At 42.9% G+C, this 20137-nt stretch overlaps 1 protein-coding gene across 4 annotated transcripts in view; it reads left to right on the forward strand.

Annotated features, from left to right (window-relative positions):
* GLS2 (glutaminase 2) overlaps positions 1–20137 on the forward strand; it is a 79293-nt gene that overhangs the window by 43596 nt on the left and 15560 nt on the right. The window contains exons 1-8 of one of the 4 annotated variants that reach the window (XM_069970459.1): positions 4365–4439; positions 4563–4621; positions 7295–7327; positions 11059–11117; positions 14681–14747; positions 15740–15790; positions 16079–16255; positions 19580–19711. In XM_069970459.1, the coding sequence (XP_069826560.1) occupies positions 4580–4621; positions 7295–7327; positions 11059–11117; positions 14681–14747; positions 15740–15790; positions 16079–16255; positions 19580–19711 (561 nt within the window). In that variant the 5' untranslated portion in view covers positions 4365–4439; positions 4563–4579. Of the gene's footprint in view, positions 1–4364; positions 4440–4562; positions 4622–6396; positions 6552–7294; positions 7328–11058; positions 11118–14680; positions 14748–15739; positions 15791–16078; positions 16256–19579; positions 19712–20137 lie in introns of those variants that run through there. The other 3 variants (XM_069970457.1, XM_069970460.1, XM_069970458.1) reach the window with 3 other exon arrangements.

Below are 20137 nucleotides of genomic sequence, written 5' to 3' on the forward strand. Positions count from 1 at the left end.
CTCTGCGGAGTAACTGCTTGCCATTCTACTCTCTGTCTTCACACTCCTCTAGTTGCTCCAACACTTGCAATCTTAAATCACAGATGTTATGTCTACTATCTTAAAAATGTCGCACTACCGATGTTTCCCCAAACTCCTTTTCCTTCACTGAACTTTCTGATAGCAGCTTTATGTTCGTTTCACCGCACTTTGATTTGTCTGCTAGTCTGACCGACATAGCCTAACCCGCAGGGGCATTTCAATAAGTAAATTAGATTTTTGTCATTACATGTAAAGAATCCTTTTATCTCATATTGCGTCCCTTGTCTGGGATGATGGACACAATCCCCTTTAATAATACTGTGGCAATGTTGGCAATTCATACAAGCGAATGTCCCTTTCCTGGTTGTCACCAGTGGCGTAGCTATAGGGGTTGCAGCGGTCGCCATGGCGACCGGGCCTCTAGCCGCAGGGGGCCCGATGGCCCCCCCCCCCCCTCACCACTTCCTGTCACTCTGCAGCTGGTTTGGAAGAACTGCAGTGGGTTGCTCTGTTCTCCTATTCAGTTGTATATAATCTGTGATACAAGTGAATCAAGCCGTTTTTAGCACTGTGTGGTACGGGTAACTGTAGGTGCCCCCCAAACTGCCACCCCCGAAAGGACCTAGAAACTCCCTGGACTGCAAGCAGTGCCCCCTGTACAGTACAGTAGGGTGAAGACAGCTCTGCTTCTGCTGTGGCTCCTCTTCTTGGTAGGTCCACTCACAGCTTCTCCAGTCTGTCCTCCCCCAGTCTCCCAGGATGGTCTGCTCCTCTCCAGGCACAGACATGTGAGGGGGAGGGGCCACGGATCCTGCACTGTGTACCATGGACTACTGAGCTGTGGCTACTGTGCAAGCACATGAGAGGCTCAGGTAATCTTCTCACTCCTATTAACCCTTTCACTTCAGCATTGCTACTTAGCTGTCATGAACCACCATTCAGGAGCCTGAAAAGTTGGGTGACAATGAGCCCTGCACTTTGCATCATAACAAATGTCACCCAGCTTTCTCAGGATCCTGTATGGCAGCAAGCAGTATGCAACCTATTGCTCCCCAGCTGTGATGAAATTACAACTCATACAGCTCTCAGGGCATCCTGGGAATTGTAGTTTCACCACAACTCTGGGGTCAAAGGTTTTGGACTTCAACTTTACAGTTCTGATAGTTATTAGATAAGAGGCACACAGCTTTCCCAGACTCCTGAACACTATAGTTGCTTGGTTGTGCAGTGGTTAACCCCTTACTCCAATGCAGTTGTCATAAACTACCATTGAGGAGTCTGGAAAGTTGGGTGAGACACTAGATCAGAGCTGTACTGAGATTATTACAGGTGGGATACAGCTTTCCCAGAGTCCTGAACAATATATTTGGTTAGGTATGCAATAGGAAACCCCTCACCCCTTGCTCCGGCCACTGGGGTCCTGCCACCCCTGGTGTATACAGTATGTTATGTTATCTACAAGGTAGTAAGTTACATATTGATCAGTTACATACAGTACAGCAGTGTAATATAGTATGCTGTACATATAGTACAGTATGCCATAAATAGTACATGGTACTATATATGGCAGTGATTGATAGCAGCAGACCCACACAAGGTGGGGGCTTCGCTTTTACCAATACTCACCCTGTTGCCAAAATAACCAAGAAACGGCCCTGATTACTGAATATACTGCTGTCCCAAGCCTTCTGCTCCTTCTTCTGCCTCCAGCACTTCTGTTCTGTGCAATGAGGAGCAAAGTGATCAGCTTCGCCCCCATACATAGCAGCCAGATCTGACCAGAGAGGAGCAGAAACCTGGACAGGTGAGATAATACCTAGAACTACAACCCCTATTATGCCTTCCTAACAGTTCTTCATAGGAGTTATAGGCTTGCAGCATGTGTCTCTTCAGGTTGCTTTACTAGTACTCACATCATGCCCTGCTGACGTTTCATGATGGGAGTTGTAGTTTTCCAGTCTGCGTCTCTCCAGTTTACAGCACTACAACTCCCATCATGTCCTGCTGGTAGCTCATGATCGGAGTTGTAGTTTTGCAGTCTCGGTTTCTCCATGTTGCAGAACTACAATCCCCATCGTACCCTGCTGGCAGTTAATGATGGGAGTTGTAGTTTTCAAGCTGGAGACTCAAAGATTGTGAAACAATAATTAGGGAATGACACAAATTATAGGGGGCAGTGGCACAGTACATGAGAGGCCCAGTGACAATTCATTAGGACATGGTGGCACATCAGGGGGTGTCACCTTAGAGTAAATGAATGCGTCTGACTGTGTCTGATCGGGCGGGATTGAGGGGGGGGGGGCCAAGCTAAAATTTTGCACCAGGGCCCATCAGCCTTTAGCTACGCCCCTGGTTATCACCAAAAACGTCTGTCTACTTTTTTTCTTTGTCTGAATGTCACTAATCAGTATGTTACCAATAGATTTGTTTTTCTTCTAGGAAAGTAGACTCCAATATGTTAACACTCTCTTTCTAATTTGCCTAGAATGTCTGGCATATGTCATACTGTTTAAGTCTGTCATTATTCTTTTTATCCCTTCTTTTCTTACTTCTTGTCTCCTTCCTATCAATCTCTATTACTCTCTCTGTATGTCTTACTTCTCTTTCCTTATATCCTATCTGCATGAATTTATTCACATTATTCTTATTAGAATTTTTTTGATATTCGCTATCTGTGCTCGAGATACGTTTTTCTCTAATAAATTGTGATTTTGGAAGACTTTTAAATGTATGGGGAGCATGTTGACTACTCCGATGGAGCAAATTGTTCTTATCAGTTGGCTTGGAGTATAGGGTAGTATCGAACTTACCATTACATCTTCTAATCTGTAAAAATCAATTACATCTCGATTGTACTCCAGGGTAAACTTAATAGAAGGATGACATGAATTGAAACATGAAACGAACTCAAGAAGTCCATAGCAGGCATACGTCGTCCACACAGCGCATCCATGTGGACGATGTGGGCATGCCGCATGCAGTAATAAATTGTTCCTCAAAATCGTGCATAAAAATATTTGCAATATTTGTGTCTGGTACCGGGTCGCTGCTGCATTCATTGTCAATCTATGTAGATTCTTTCTTACAGGAGTTTGATAAAAAAAAACAGACCGTTGTTTGACCAAAACAGGACATTTTCTTGAAGTGGTTGAAGCCATCAATTGTGATGAAGTTTCATTTTTATGCACGTTAGACGTGCAAAGCCTATATACTAATATTCTCCAGGACGAGGGAATGTTCTGTTTACAACTTAACAAAAATTGCAGACTAACTAATGAGATGATCAATTTTCTAATGGGTTTACCTGAACCGGAGCTGCGGAATCCGCGGCGGGTGGTCCGCCAGGATTATGTAGTGTGCACATTACCTAACACACAGATGGAGCCTGCAGGATGGTTAAGGGTGCCTTCACACGTACCGGATCAGCAGTGGATTTCATGCTGTGAATTTGTAGCGAAATCCGTTGCGGATCCATTGCCAGTTATTTTCTATGAGAATACATACTCCCAGTGGGATTGACATCCCATTGCGTGTATACAAGTTAACCCCCCACCAGCCGGAGCATACATTACCTGCTCCGCAGTCCGGCTTGCTTCGGGGGTTCCTGGCTGGACGTCCCGCTCAGCCAATCAGTGCACTGCCCCGCCGCAGCCACTGTTTGGCTAAGCAAGCCGGAGCGTGGAGCAGGTAATGTATGCTCCGGCCAGAGGGGGGTTAACTTACATACTCACAGCGGGATGTCAACTGTGAGTATGTATTCTCATAGAAAATAACTGGCAATGGATCCGTTGCGGATTTTGCTGCAAATTCACAGCGTGAAATCCGCTGCAGATCTGTTATGTGTTAAGCCACCCTTACAAGGGGGGAAACATGCCATATATTAGTCATATAATGACCAGAAGGCCAGAAATAGTCCTGCTCCTCGTGCACACATACAGGACAGCTTATCCTGAAGAGTTACCTGTAATTACAGGTTTTTCTCTGCCTCTATTGACTGGGACGTCATTAGAAAAGAAGCTGCTACTGCTTCTGCAATGTCTTTCTGCTGGCATACATTGTATATTGAAGATCATGAAAATAACCTCATATTCAAAGGTGACAATTTCTTATGTCATGAAAAAAACTAGGTCTATAGTGATGCATTAGGTTAAATGAAACATATTCCAACTTAACAAGCATCTCTGTCCAATGTTCTATTTAGTTTCATAACCTGTTGCCCTTGTTAACAGCACACCAGGCATCCATTCTCTTGGGACGCTCATGCTCGGGCCATCACAGTCATATAATCTGTCTGATTAGTACTGGCAGTTAGTTTTCACTTGCAGCAAAGGGGTTTGTGGGAAAGTGTCTGCACTGTTGCGTGGCAACCACAGGGTCACATGTCAGAGAGGAAACCAGGAAGAAATCAGATGCATAGGGTAGAAAAATGGTTACTAAAAAACACACATCTGATTTTACCTTCTTTGCTTCATGACACCACCGCTTTAAAGACAGCTTCAATTCATATGTAACAAGTAACCCATATATACTCTTTTTAATAGGAAGACCACACAACCCTATGGTGAATGCAGGAGCGATTGTCAGTTGTTCATTGATTAAAGTGAGTATGGGATATGGTTATTTTTCTTACATACTGTTGCTTACAGCACAAGGCATTCCTCGCGTAATCCGCCCCTTTTGCTCTGTGTGAACGTAGCCTCATACCTCATCTAAGAAGTGTACATAGTTGTCCAAGGAACATTAGTAAATATATCATGTTTTTGAATTATAAGTGCATATATTTACATGTATTTTAGAATAGTATTAAATAAAGATTGAGGCTGTATTTTAATTTGGACATGATGTTAAAGTATGCCGGTCACAGACTTGTCAAAAGTTTTAATTGGCCAGGGTCTTAAGGTGCGTTTACACATAACGATTATCGTGCGAATTTGCGCGATAACGATCAAATTCGAACGATAATCGTACGTGTAAACGCAGCGAACGATCAAACAACAACGAGAAATCGTTCATTTTGATCTTTCAACATGTTATCAAATCGTCGTTCGCAAAAAATTCGCCGATCGTTCCGTGTAAACAGTCGTTGCGCGAAAGTCCGGCTGCCCGCCGTTAGCAGCCCCGCCCGTCCCCCCGATTATCCGCAGCCCCCTGCGCCGGCTCGATCGCCACCCCCGCCGCCCCGATCGTCGCTCTGATCGCCCCCGCCGCCCCGGCCGCAAGCATACGTTACCTGCTCCGCGTAGCAGGTCTTCGAAATCCTCGGCTCCCCTCTTCAGTGCATTGATTGGCTGAAGAGGGGAGCCAGGAATTTCAAACGGCTCCTCTTCAGCCAATCAGTGCTCCTCTTCAGCACTGATTGGCTGAAGAGGAGCCGTTTGAAATTCCCGGCTCCCCTCTTCAGCCAATCAGTGCTGCCTTGCATTGATTGGCTGAAGAGGGGAGCCAGGAATTTCAAATGGCTCCTCTTCAGCCAATCAGTGCTGAAGAGGAGCCGTTTGAAATTCCCGGCTCACCTCTTCAGCCAATCAATGCACTGAAGAGGGGAGTCGGGGATTTCGAAGACCTGCTACGCGGAACAGGTAACGTATGCTTGCGGCGGGGGAGATCAGAGCGGCGGCGGGGGTGGCAATCAGAACGGCGGCGGGGGGTGGGGCGATCAGAGTGGCGGCGGTGTGGGTGGCGATCGGGGTGGCGGGGGTGGCGATCAGAGCGGTGGAGGCGGCGGGGGTGGCGATCGGGGCGGCGATCAGATCAGCAGCGGGGGTGGCGATCAGGGCGGCGCAGGGGGCTGCGGTTGACCGTGGGGCCGGGCTGCGGATGAGCGGGGGGGGGCGGGGCGGGCTGCGGGCGGGCCGGGCTGCGGGCGCGCGATCGCAAAATGATTTTTCCGTACGATATATCGTACCATTTAAACGCTGATCGTTATGAAAAAAAAAATCGTTACTCCGACATCGTTAATTGTATGATCGGGCCAATTATCGTTTCGTGTTAACGCACCATTAGTCCTCAGACCCCCACTGATCGTCAAATAGAGCTGTGCACTTGACTCTTCAGCTCACTGCCCTTTTCATCTAACTGCACAAGACAATCTCCATTGTAAGACCATGGAGACTATCTGGTGTAGAGAGATGAAGATCTTAATGAGCTTAGGAGTGAAGTGCACAGTTGAACCCTCCTCGCGGCTCTGTTTAATGACTGATCGGGGTCTGAGAACCCATACTCCAAATAACGACCAAATAACATTAATGTACATGTCTGTGTGATATGTCGACACTAATTGTAATGGTATACTTAGTATAAGCATATGATATATTCCTGAGTAAGCATTCATGTAAACTATATCTTTTATTTTTTGTGTCTCACTTTGCCCTTTTTCATTAAATTCCACTTTGAATGGAAGGAGTTTAAAGAATTGGCTAATATCTAAATGAGTCTAAAGGCTGGAGCTGCATTGATGAATGTAACCAGACAGATTTAGCAAATAAGGGCTAAAACCTTCCTGCATGTTCTTCAGTAAACATATCGCAAAGGTACACAGATACAATTCAGGTCACTTGCAGTGAGAGGGTTAGGGCCCTGTTACACAGAGAGATAATTGGCCAAATCAGCGTAATAGAGAGAACGATCAGCCGATTAAATGATTATTGGCTGATCATTTCTTAAGGCCAGGACCTAAAATCATGGGGCGTCGAGGATACATTGCTATGTGTATAGGATTTCTCTAGCAGAATTCACCCAAAGAATTGATATGTCAATTCTTTGGGCAGAAAGCCGTTCCGCGGTGGAAAATTCTGCTCAAAAATACTGTTGTGCGAACAACAGAGTGTAAATCCCATTTATGAGTGGAATTTCAAGCGGATCTTCAAATTCCTCACCTATTCCTCAGTGTGAACATAACGTTACCGGAAGAAATTCATAGGTTATTCAAAGATTTAATTTTGGGCTGTTTTTATTACCTGTAAAACAGCTGACTTTTAGGTCTTTTACATGGCCCTCCACTAAAATACAGATGTAATTTCATCCAATTTTAACTATTCCAAAAACACCCAATTTTTTTAAGCCATAAAGTTATGAATTAATACATGTGGTGTCTTACAGTTACAGAGAGCAAAATATATGATGTATATTTTATATAGAATGTTTAAAAAACAAAACAAGCCCCCTCCCCCCCAAAAAAAGAAATGTCACTGTTTTGACAGATGTTTTTTTAATGTAGGTAGTGCTGACTTGCCATATACTGCTTTGATAATGTATTTTTTATCATTTTATTTAGCAAGGAGCGAACAAGGCTGAAAAGTTTGATTATGTAAGTACTTTGCATTATTTATCAGTTACTATATACTGGTATTGTTTCGAGAAAGCTGTTTCAAAAGTGCCTTAAGGGTACAAACACACACACCAAATACGCAGCGTATTTTCTGCTGCGATACGCAGCAGATACACAGCAGATACGAAGCAGATTAGATCTAAATAACTGAACACAGCATCAAATCTGCTGCAGATCTGCTCTGTATACGGTGTGTGTGTTTGTACCCTAAGGGTAGCTTCCCACATACCATATCGCAGTGAATTTTCTGCTGCGGATCCGCAGCAGATTTGACTAAATGAACACTGCATCAAATCTCCACCATTAAATCTGCTGCAGATCCGCAGCGGATTTTTCAGTGCGGATTTAATGCTGTGTTCATTCATTTAGTCAAATCTGCTGCGGATCCGGTAGGTGTGAAGGCACCCTAAAGTTAAACTGTCAGCTGCGATTCGCATTCCAAACTGCTGACACTGTTAGATTGCTGTTAGTTTGAGGAGACATGTTACCTTTCATATATCCAGCTGTACTTCCAGAACATATAAAATGTTTTTATTCTCCAGTGCAAATTGTCAGGCAGGTTTTCCCAAGCTCCTGATCTTATGAGGGCTTTAACATGTTCTCCCCCTCCCATTCCTACCCTGCTTGACGCTAAGGTTACAGCTCGCAGACTGTTAGCCAGGTAGGGTCAGGGTTAGGGTGGGTTCACACTACGGAATTCTCGCCGATAAACTGCGTGACATGTCACTTCTTTCGGCGGATAGCGGAATACGCCGGCCCATAGAATGGTGTCTATGGAGCCAGCGGAAAGGCGCGCGGACAGACAGCGGAATTCTGCGGATATTATCCGCGAGAATTCCACAGTATGAACCCACCCTCAGGAGGGAGAGGGATGAGGCTTTCCAAATTGCAGCAGATCAGGAGCTTGGGAAATCCTCTCTAATACTTTGCACTGGAGAATTAGAGTATTTTTATGTTATAGAAGAACAATATAGATATATCTTATGGAAGCTATATAAAAGTTACCATGTGTCAGCTATGTAACAAGGTCAGCAGTTTGCAATGTGAACTGCAACTGATAGATTAACTTATACAGTTTTGTATGCACTATTTTGCCGTCCTCTCCTATTTGTATCAAACAAGCAAGAGGAGCAGCAGAACAAAAGGCGTGAGCAGCGTCAGAAGCTGTACTTGTGAATGGAAATGTAATGTTACATACATTGGGCTACGTACGCCTGAGCTGTCCACAATGCCGTGGTGACCGCCTAGCAAGAGGTAACACTGGTGGCAGGAGTGTGGAGTCCCGCTGTGATGCCATTTGCTGTGTGCTCTCGTGGCTCCGCTCCAACCATTGTTAACACGTTAGGAGCTGGAGTGGAGAGGCTGTCAGCAGGCAGCCTGATGTAGGCTACATTACACTGCCGCTCAGAAGTACAGCCTTTTTGACTGCCCAACTCTTTTATTCCCTTGTGTGTAAAATAGAAACTGGTGTAAACTGCCCACAACAACCAATTACAGCTTGGCTTTCTTTTTACTACAGCTAAAAGCTAAGCTGTGATTGGTTGCTATGAGCAGTATACACCAATTACACACTTTGATAAATCTGGGCCTATTTGTCTTATAAGCAGTTGCAGTGTCGGAATGGGGTATCTGGGGCCCAGCAGAGGAAATTATCCTGGGGGCCCACCAATGAAGAACCAACGAGAAACAACATGCCAGTCAGTGTTTGTGCAGGTTCTAAAGCTGGGGGCCCACCGGAGGATCCTCTGGTCCTCTGGTGGGCCAGTCCGACACTGAGCAGTTGTGTTTGACCATGAGAAAACACACTATTTTGAGCCATGTTATGATTCAGCAGCAGTGTCTGTGCCTCTTCCTCTAAGGCTATTCCCCCCTCCTCCTATCTATGGACAGCCACTGTAACTTGATATCTCAGTGAGCTGATAATTTATGTTTATCTGTGCCTTTCTGAAGATAGATTTCATTAGTGTATTGAAAGTAAATGATCAATGCCTAAAACACAGGGAAGCGAGTAAAAAAAGGGAAAGGAATACTTTTCTGTAATAACTGTATGAATATGCCCAATGGTGTAGTCTGAATTTCCAGGGCCTGAGTGCAAAATGTAAAATGGGACACCACTACTATATACCATTTATAATACTGTTTTTTATTTTTTTTTACTTTAAATGTATTTTATTAAGTTTTTGCATATCAAACACATAAAACAGACAGAATGAGCCTATAAACACGGGTTACAATAAATACATGGAATCAGCAAAATACGGTTTCAGTTAACACAAGTATAAATAATGAGGTGGAGAACCAGGTAAATAAGTTACTACCTGCACACAAAAATCACTTTAAAGGGTAGCTTCAGGCGTAACTGATCCACAGCAGATTTTACGCTGTGAATTCGCAGCGAAATCCTCTGCGGATCCCTTGTCATTAATTTTGAATGAGAAAACATACTCGCAGCGGGATTGTCATCCCGCTGCGAGTATGTAAGTCCCTGCTGCCGGAATGATACATTACCTGCTCCACGATCCAGCCACATCTGAGGTTCCCGGGTCTAGAAGGGCCCGCGCAGCCAATCAGTGACTGCGGTGGGGCCGTGCACTGATCGGCTGAGTGGTACCTCCGGGAGCCTCAGATGCAGCCGGATCGTGAAGCAGGTAATGTATCATTCCGGCAGCAGGGACTGATGATCTAATAGAGATGCACTGACACTAGGTCTGCAACGGATTTCGCTGTGAATCCGCAGCGTAATATCCACTGCTGATCCGGTGTGTGTAAACACACCCTAAGTGTTTGGACACTATCCAGGGGGACCATGGGTTTTTTCCATGCTGCAGAGGGGCCTTTGGCCCCCTCAGGCAGCAGGAACCGGTTCTGACTCCCACCTTATATAAGTACACCCTAAGGCTCACATGACAGAAAGTCTCATCGAAGTCGCACAACCAAAATATTGTGTGCAGCATGTCTGTGGCTTTCTGTCTTGTGACTTTATTAAAGGTGCAACTTGACTGTTAACAAATCAGCCACGTCAGAGAAATTGTGAGCAAGTCACAGTGGCAAGCAACATGCATCGAGGTCTATGGCAGTAAAGTTGCATGCGACTTACAACCTTCAACCAATCAAGGATAGTTTTTTTTTTAAGACTGACACGTTGCAGTTTTGATATGTGGCAGTCGCAATGTGACACCATTCACTAACATTAGATGCCACATTGCACAATCTTTGTGCTGCAGTGTAGCCCTAGCCTATATAGCTATACCAGCCTGTATTCCATGCTGGTGAGAAGAATGAGCCTCTAGTGCGAGTCTGCCCAAAACTGCTGAGGAATTTTGTAGCTATATCTAATCTACTAATATAGTGAAGTGGTGTGAACATACCCTAACCCAAACGAAGTCACACTAGGTTTACCTATTATGAGTTCAGTGTAATGATGGTTTAGTGCAATGCTTCTCAATTCCAGTCCTCAGGCCTCACCAACAGGTCACGTTTTGAGGATGTCCTTAGTTTTTCACAGGTGGTATAATTATACTTAGTGCATCAGGTATTATCACAGGTATTTTTTGTATAGGATATCCTCAAAACTAGACCTGTTGGTGGCCCATGAGGACTGGAATTGAGAAGCACTGATTTAGTGCTATGGTGAAGTTCTTAACATGGAGACAATAATGGTTGACCAAACATAGCGTTTTAATGTTTTTCACAATCTTTCTGTTCTTAAGATCATGCAGTTTTTGAAAAGGATGGCAGGAAACGAATTCATTGGCTTCAGCAATGCAACGTAAGGACAACTGATGTATCAGTCTGGGCGCCAAAGTCGAGTGTGGAGGGCTCGCATGTCCTACAGTAATTATCCTGTCGCAAATCTTAAATTCTTACTCACACATTCTGCCGTATTGAAAATTTCATTATCTGTGTATATTTGTTTGCTTTTGTGGGTTTGCCAGTGCACCTTTTAATACTGTGTTGTTTTTAGGTCCATAATTACATGTTGGTGAGTTTCTGACTATAACTGCATATCAGACAGTTTTTCTGATACAAAGATCCTGCATATACATCAATTTATGACAGTCTTGTGGTTTGCAGATACCTCTAGAGGGAGCGAAGGAGCCTACAGCATTAATAGTGAATTCAGTATATACCAGTATGCAGTTGTAGGCACATAGGGGGAGATTTATCAAACATGGTGTAAAGTGAAACTTTCTCAGTTGCCCCTAGCAACCAATCAGGTTCCACTTTTCATTTTCCAAAGAGTCTGTGAAGAATGGAAAGTAGAATCTGATTGGTTGCTAGGGGCAACTGAGCCAGTTTCACTTTACACCATGTTTAATCTCCCCCATAGTCTCTTTCTAGTGTTCGCTGCAGGTGACAAAAATGTTATGTTTAATCGTTTCACGTCGCAATGAGTGTCAATCTCTATCCATAGCAGACACTTGCTGCTAATGACCAACATTAATGTTCAAGCTGATGTTGGTCATTTAACCCTTTAAATGGTATGATGATAAAAATTGCAACATTTAGAAGGCAGACAAATTGTGGGTAGCCAATCAGTTAATATAAAAGATGGAGGTCTTTACCAGAGATAGAAAAATATGAGAAAAGTCAGCACATCGCTAGTTGGTGGTGCCCATGGACAGTCCGATCTGATATATATATAAAAAAAATTCCTGACATTCATCGATCTTGCAGAAGTAGAAAAACCTTTAATTCATATCACAAAGAACAAGTATAACTGTGTAAGTTTACTGTGTAGTGTAAGTTTACTAGAGATATAGTCTGCCTTAGGCAGGCTGTACTAGTATTATTTGTATGTACTATCATTGCATTGATCAATTAAATGTGGATCTCCCAAAATCGTAAAGTGCTGAGGAATATGTTGGCACTATATAAATAAAACTATTATTATTATCAGTATAAGTAATCCAGTGATTGCTTATAATAGCCCCCTAAGGAGATTTAAAATGTGTATAAATAAAATAAAAATATTTTTAAAAATATATAAAAAGGGAAAAACTCCCATAATAACAAAATAAAATCACCACCTTTTCCATTTCTTTTTTTTTTAATAAAAATTTTATGTTAAGGATCAGGGCAGCCCTGCTTCTCCCAAGCCACTGTCCACTGCATTTTTGTTGTCCGTTTAACGTGTGTGTTTAAAGGAAAAACAAATCGATGTAAAAATGGATGCCATACTACAGACTACTATCTCTTTCTCTTTGACTTCCATTAAAAGAAAAACCTAGATTGCAAACCTGGGACAGAGTTATGACTTTAAGAAGCTGAAGGGAAAAAATAAAAAACGCAAAAATGTAAAAAAGGAGTGAAAGGGCTAAGTAAATATATATATATAGAAATATAGAATTCTGACCACTGTTAGGTTGTGTTCCCATGACGTACTAAAGATCACAAAGAACATTCGTTCTTGTTAAACAACGTCCGGAAATAATGTTAATGAACATGATCTTTGCAATCTTTAGTATGTCATTGGGGCACAGTCTAAAGGCCCTATTCCACGGGCTGACAGTGGAATATCAGCTCTCGTTTGCTCCTTATTCCCCGCTCGCTGCTGCCTCGTGGAATAGCGGGTGAGTGCAGGAGGGGCCGCGAGGAGGTGCGGCGGGCTGCCTGGGTGATCGCTAGATCGTCCGGGCAGCCCATAGAGGATAGTGGCGGTCTGCTGCCGCCGCTCTTGTTCCACGGAGTGATGGCAGCAGATTGCTGCTTTCACAGTCGTTTGTTTTTCGACATGTTTGAAAGACAAACGACGCAACGATCAGCCGACATGAACGATGTCGGCTGATCGTTGCCTTCTATTCCACGGGACGATTATCGGCCGTAGCGGCCGATATCGGCCTAATACGGCCGATAATCGCTCCGTGGAATAGGGCCTTAAGGCTATGTTTCCACTACGTACTGTGAACAACGCCCGTTGTTGTAAAACAACAGCTGTAATTAATGATCATGATGTCTGAGCTTATCAGTATGTTGCGGGAATAAGAAATATTAAAGGACAAGTGCCATGAAAACCTTTTTCCCAGTAATTGAAGCACATTACAAAGTTATATAACTCTGTAATGTGCTTCAATCACCTATCTGCCTCCCTTCCCTGTCTTTTCCCCCCTCCACCCCCCACCAGGAAGTGTAAGAAACTCACACAGACCTAATTACTGCCGTCACCGTCACCAGGCAGCTCCTTCTTGTGAGGATGAGACATCAGCAGGAGGGCTGCTCTAGGTCCTGTTACACCAGCCCCCCCCTCTTCAGTCCAAGTGATGGCTTGCAGTTGTTCAGCCAATGGGAGCTGAGCAAGCTGAGTCACCTGACAAGGCAGGGGAGGTGGGGGGCTGCTGTAACAGGAGAAGGAGCTGAGAGAAGAGCTTGGTGACGGTGACGACAGTAATTAGGTCTGTGTGAGTTTCCCTTCCTGGTGGGGGGTGGAGGGGAGAAAAGACAGGGAAGGGAGGCAGATAGGTGATTGAAGCATATTACAGCATATTGAAGCATATATAACTCTGTAATGTGCTTCAATTACTGGGGAAAAGTTTTTCATGGCACTTGTCCTTTAAAGAATAAATTGTCACATAATTCTGAACCTATTTAGATTAACGATGTCCTGGGCGTGCACAAATATAATGGATATACAGAGAAACCTCTCAAAAATACCACCTCTTGTGAAGACCACCTCTTACCTAGAACAGAGGATCATCTCTATAACAGAAATGAGGTTTTCTCAAAATGATTTCACTGTATACTTATTACATTTGCTCCCCAACTCATAAAAACAGTTTAGCAAAGAGATAAAAAAAATACTTAAATGGTTAGTGGCAGATTTACAAGCATAATATCCCAGATTGCACTGAATCCATGAAGACTCATAATAGCTAGCAGTACTTAGTGTGCAATATATTTTCTATGTAAGACAAAGGCTGAAACCATTTTCATCGTATTTTATTGTATGTAAACATGTTAACAGTCTTCCAAAAGCCTAATGTGGTTTCCAGACCCCCCCGAAAAAAAAAAAAAAAACATTGGCTCAGGTTACATAAAAATTAAAAAGAACATTTATTCCCCTTTCCTGATCCCCCTGCTGCTGCCACCCTAGATCCCCTCTGCCCATCATTCTTCCTAGTTCCTGTGATGCACAAAATCTGCCGAAACTGCTTACTCAGAAAATCACTGACTACAGCGGTAACCCACCTCAGTCAGTGACTTGGTAAAGAAGCATTTCCTTTGGGGGGGAATATGTCCCTTTTTTGTTACCTGAGCCAAATTAAAAAATTTTCTGGGACTGAAAAACTGCTTTACCAGCTCTTGTTAACTCTACATGTGTTTTATGCTTTACAGCTTTCAATCAGAAAAGGAGACGGGCGATCGGAATTATGCTATTGGATATTACCTCAAAGAAAAAAAGGTACAAAATTCACCGGCCCCCAGTGTGACGATCTTCCCTTCCCCCTGTAACACGTGCTTGGGATTAGGCCAGCACCATGCGTGGGAACTGGGCGGGAACAGCCTTTGTCCCGTCCTGCCACGCTGTAACTCCCGGAGGTTGGGGGCTGTGCGGCGGATGCTGTGTGGGTGCAAACAGGATGACAGCTCCGGCGTGAGGAGACGGAGGGAGACAGAGCTGTCCGGAGCATCCCCACACCACCAAGCAGCCTGATTACCGCAGCAGGAGGGCGCCATGGCTTATAAACTCCAGTCCCAGCGAGCAGGCAGGAGGAGGAGAGGAGGCAGAGCGGCACACACTTTTGGGACCTTTGCTGCTGTACACGTTCCTGGTCACCAATCAACACTAGAGAGGGATCCAGCTGTGTTGGTCCCCAGAAATAAGAATGTTAGGCAGGCTGCTGTGATCGCACACACCACAGCAGCTGCCACTGCACAGCTCAGCCCACATCTCAGGGACTTATACAGTATGTCGTGATGTCACCATTCTATCAAGGAATTGAAGACTTAGGTTGCAACAACATACTTTAATTTAGCTTTGGGATGGACTTCTTTAAGGGAAGGTGGAGGCTGAGCTGCGAAATCATATTTATATCTTGGTGTCACCTGTTACTGTAATCTTGTATGTAATGATAAATAGAAAAGTAAAGAGCAATTAAAAAAAAACTGATTCTTAACATGTTTTTTAAATATCTTTTGGGGGTTATTTTTTGTTGCAGTTTTCTGTTACATTGTTCTAGGCATCAAGGATGATCCCCATGGGTGGGTCTTTACCAGTTAGACCCAAAAGAGCACAAATATTACATATGCCATCAGTACTTTTTGTGGGAAAACTCATATATTGCTACCTGCATATAATTGTTTTTCACTTCCTAAAAACATCAGCATTTAATTTACATCCTTGCAATTCCTTATAGTTTTTAAGTTATTTATCTTGTGTTTCTGCCCTTCTAGTGTTTTCCAGAAGGAGCTGACATGGTATCGGCTCTGGATCTTTATTTCCAGGTAAGAAGAAGTCATCTTTATTAGTAGTCTAGCGTTTGGCACTGTTTATAACTGGGATATGGTTCACATTATTGCCAATAATAAATTAGGGAAATAATATAAGGGCAGACTAGATGGACCAGGTAGTCTTTTACTACTGACAACCTTCTGTGGTTCTGCGTAATATTTGTTTATGTCTTTATTAGCATTTTAAGAATTCTTTTTACCTTAAATGTATTCCCTGAACTTCAAAGTATATTCCTTATCTATGGTACTTCCTGAATATATCTTTCTTCTTCTTCTTCCAAGTTGTGCTCCATTGAGGTTAATTGTCAGTCGGGGAGTGTTATAGCTGCCACTCTGGCTAATGGAGGCATCTGTCCCATCACAGGAGAGCGGGTCCTAAGTGCAGAATCAGTAAGAAACACTCTGAGTCTAATGCATTCATGTGGAATGTATGACTTCTCTGGACAATTTGCCTTTCACGTGAGTCCTTTGCTATACAACTTAAATAAAATTTAAGGTCGCCCTATTTTTTATATTTTTTTTTTTCAAAAAGGTTTCTATTAGCAACATATGATAAAGTATATAATGTCTTAGTATAAAAGCAAGCCTTAGTATGGGATTGCTGACTTCTCCCTATAGCGCACAGAATACTGAGGATGAAAATGAATATCTAGCGGGCCGGCTGAGGGCACTGGGGGTGGTGGTCCCGTGGTCCTTAGCGCCCTGTGTGCAATAGGGACATATCAGTAGGTTAGATTCCTCTAACCAGCTGATAGTTTCCCGTTAAAGAGTATATTCACATTGAGAAATAGGTAAGGAGTTGAAGAGAAAAGTTTTCAGCTTGAAATTTCCTTTTCTTCAGCTCTGGCGGAATTGGTGCGGAATAGGCGCAGAATTCGAGTAGATTTTTCAAGTGGAATCCGCAAAAAGAATTGACATGTCAATTTTTTGAGCAGAAAGCGTGGAACATGGTGGAACATTCCGCGCTTAAATACCGCCGTGTGAACAACAGAGCGGAAATCCTATTGAACACAATGGGAAATTGCTCTGTACATATTTCACAGGCGGAATTTCAAGTGGAATACGCACACGGATTCAGCTTGAAATTCCTTGATTATTACTCAGTGTGAACATACCCTAAAGTGTTTTCTGTATATTAAGCTTTATTATAATTATTGTGATAGAATATGTTCAGCATCTTTATAATGTACTTATTTACTCAACTTTTGCAAGATGCTTGCCGTCAGCGAGTAGTACTTGTTCTGATCATGTCCAGCTGAGATACGCACAGCCCATGATAGGGACATGTTTTCTGCCTCTGTATGCAAATAAATCTCCTTTAGAGAGAAGAAAATTGTAAGCTACTGACATCTCCTGTTACTTGTGGTGTGCATCTCCTCCACTGCTGAAGGCCAGCGTTCTCTCATCTCCATGGTCATCAGCCTCACTTCTAGTAGGGCTGATTGGCCAATCAGTGCTTTCAGATGCCAAGTCAGTCAGGTAACAGTGTCCACGTCCAATGCGGACAGATGTCCTATTTATAACAGACTCATGCCAGTGATTTTTATATCTTCTGGCTGTGTACGCTGTGTAATTCTGTAATTGTGGATCTTCTGGCTTCTGACCTATTTGGACTGTGTACCCAGCAAGTCCTTCTTGTCTGCTAATTTTGCGTTCACATGACTCCCTGGCTTGACATTTGGACTATTCTTGTTAAAGAAGAAGTCCTGCAAAAAGGAAAAATCCCTGGTAGGGAAGTGCGGGAACAAAAAAAAAGAATGTATACTTACCTGTCCCCATACCCCTGTAGCACCTCTCTCACTGCCCTCAGACAGCCCCTGTCTGTAATTTTTTTGCCAGCTTCCTGGAGTATCATGGTCCAGCTGCTGCAATGTCACAGCCCCGCTGATGGGTTGCCTGTTTGGCCAGTGACTGCAGCAGTGTCCCGCCCCCGACACTGATTGGCTGAGTGGGTAATCCATCAGCCAAGTATGTGTCTTGCAGTTGCAGGAGCTACAGAAAGCTGGTGGCTGTCAAAGATTGGTAAGGCAGTCTTGCAGGGGCATGGGGATGGGTAAGTATACATTCTTCATTATGTTCCCATACCCCCTGCCTGCAGGTGATTTTTTTTTTTCGATGGACTTCACCTTTAAGCTTCTGTTTGCTGATACTGTAGATGTGTGTCCTCTGGACTGTTATTAATTCTTTTGTCTGTTAATATTTTCTCTACAAGCCCTCCTGGTACTATCCCAACTAGACAGGCATATTTACCTCTATCGAGGCTCCTGGGATAGTTTGCAGCCTGTTGACTTGCTCCATTTTAGTGCTTGTTTCAGTGGTTGTTTATGGAAAGCCAGACAGTTTTGCTGTTAGACACTTTTTATTTATTTCCCCCAGTGTCTCTCCTGCCACCTAAAGGTATCTGCCCACTTATTGCAGATCCTTGAAACATGACTAGGAAGATCAGCCAAACTGCAAACAGAAATTTATCTCTGGTTTGGTTGATATCCTAAGTAATATTTTAAAGGGGTTACCTCCCACATTGTAGGAGATAAGTACGAAATCATCAGTACAGCACTCAACTATCTCTAGCGGCTCTATAGAGAATGAATGAATCAGCGGATCATGTCGCGACCTGTGACTCCATTTAAAAAAAAGGCATTGGGGTGCCGTTTTCGAGATCCCAGGTAGCCCAGAGGTTGGACCCCCTGCTGACAGGGGACAAGTAAAAATAACTCATAAAACAGTTTGAAGACTTTATAAGGGGCCAAACATTGTCTTACAGGGTACCTACCTTTAGGTGGCACTAGTGCTGCAGTTTTCTCTTCTCTGAAGGTAAGCTGATTTGCATACTTTCCCAGGGATTACTGTCTGTGGGATGCCCTACACTGGCTGGATCTCCACAAGGAGAATAAGTATCTTCCAAGAGCTGCCTCTGCATGTAAACAAAAAGTTTAATAGTAAAGAAAACTAAAACATGTACACCTACAATAATGTGCTCCAATACAAAGCATTGGGTCCTCTTCCGGCAGACAGTGCATCACACTGTCTTTCCACAAAAGGGGATGTACCTGGCTGTCAAGGTGACTTGTAGGCCACAGACAGAAAGCAGCATGTGGCCTAGATGTGGAAGTGATGGCACAGGGAGCCAATGGCTCTATGCTCCATTACACTTTTCATTTGACAATGCAGATTCCATTGAAATTGCTGGCTGGCCCACTAGCCCCATAGCAGCTACATGGTTTGCTTCCAGTACACCAATGCTATGAATATATGAATTAAAGTAATTTCCATGGACTCCCTCCTTAATGGGGTACATTTTCCTTATTTGTTGCTTGTAGTTTATGGCAGAACATAGAGTTGTAGTAGTACATTTTACACATTAATAATTAAAATATCGAATGTAGATGTGAAATAAATACAAAGTTATAAAATATAATAGAAGTTAAAGTGAATGATACATGACATTCTATAGTAACATTCTGGTAACATACCTGTTCTGCAATAAAAACCCTCTTAAAACAAGCTAGAAGAGAAATGTACTGCAGTCAACTCTATGTAAAGCTACTTCCATCTAGTGGACAGATTATGTAATTACAGTTAATATTGTTTAAGTCTGACATAAGACATGTATGTACTATTACTTTTTCAGAAATTAGCATATGGCATGTGTTTATATTATATTAAGAAAATTTAAAGAATTTACAGTCAATGCAAGTAGTATCTGCAATTCAATAAGTACATGCCTTTCTGTATGATTTTGGATCTATCGGATGTTCAGTGACAGTGTTTGTATCTTCATAGGTTGGACTCCCTGCTAAGTCTGGTGTGTCTGGAGCTATATTATTGGTTGTTCCAAACATTATGGGAGTTTTCTGTTGGTCTCCTTCTCTTGACAGAATCGGTAACAGTGTACGAGGAATTCATTTCTGCCATGTAAGAAAGACCTATTTTCTTATTACTTCATAAAATTAACATGAAAAAAACTATGTAATAACTATAAAAAACAATTGAGAAATAATGGAGGACGATGTACTGTATATAGTCTGCTGATAAATAAATGAATGAATGAACAGAAGACATATAAATTAAATGCTCATTTATTATTTTGCTGTGTGTAGAAATGCCTGAAAGTTTAAAATATAACATTATTTATCACTGACGGGAAATGCTTTAAACAAAAAATACCAATTTCTAGAATTGTGTTGTTGTTGTTTTTTATTCCAAAAACATGTGGGGTAAAAGCAATCCAAAAGTCCCACTTACCCAACAACAGTACTAATAAAAACAACCATAAAACCAGCCCTCACACAGCTCCCTAGATAGAAACATTAAAAAAATTATAGGAGTCAGAGTAAGTTA

This window comes from Dendropsophus ebraccatus, chromosome 5, assembly GCF_027789765.1.
Source record: "Dendropsophus ebraccatus isolate aDenEbr1 chromosome 5, aDenEbr1.pat, whole genome shotgun sequence".
Lineage (NCBI taxonomy): Eukaryota > Metazoa > Chordata > Amphibia > Anura > Hylidae > Dendropsophus > Dendropsophus ebraccatus.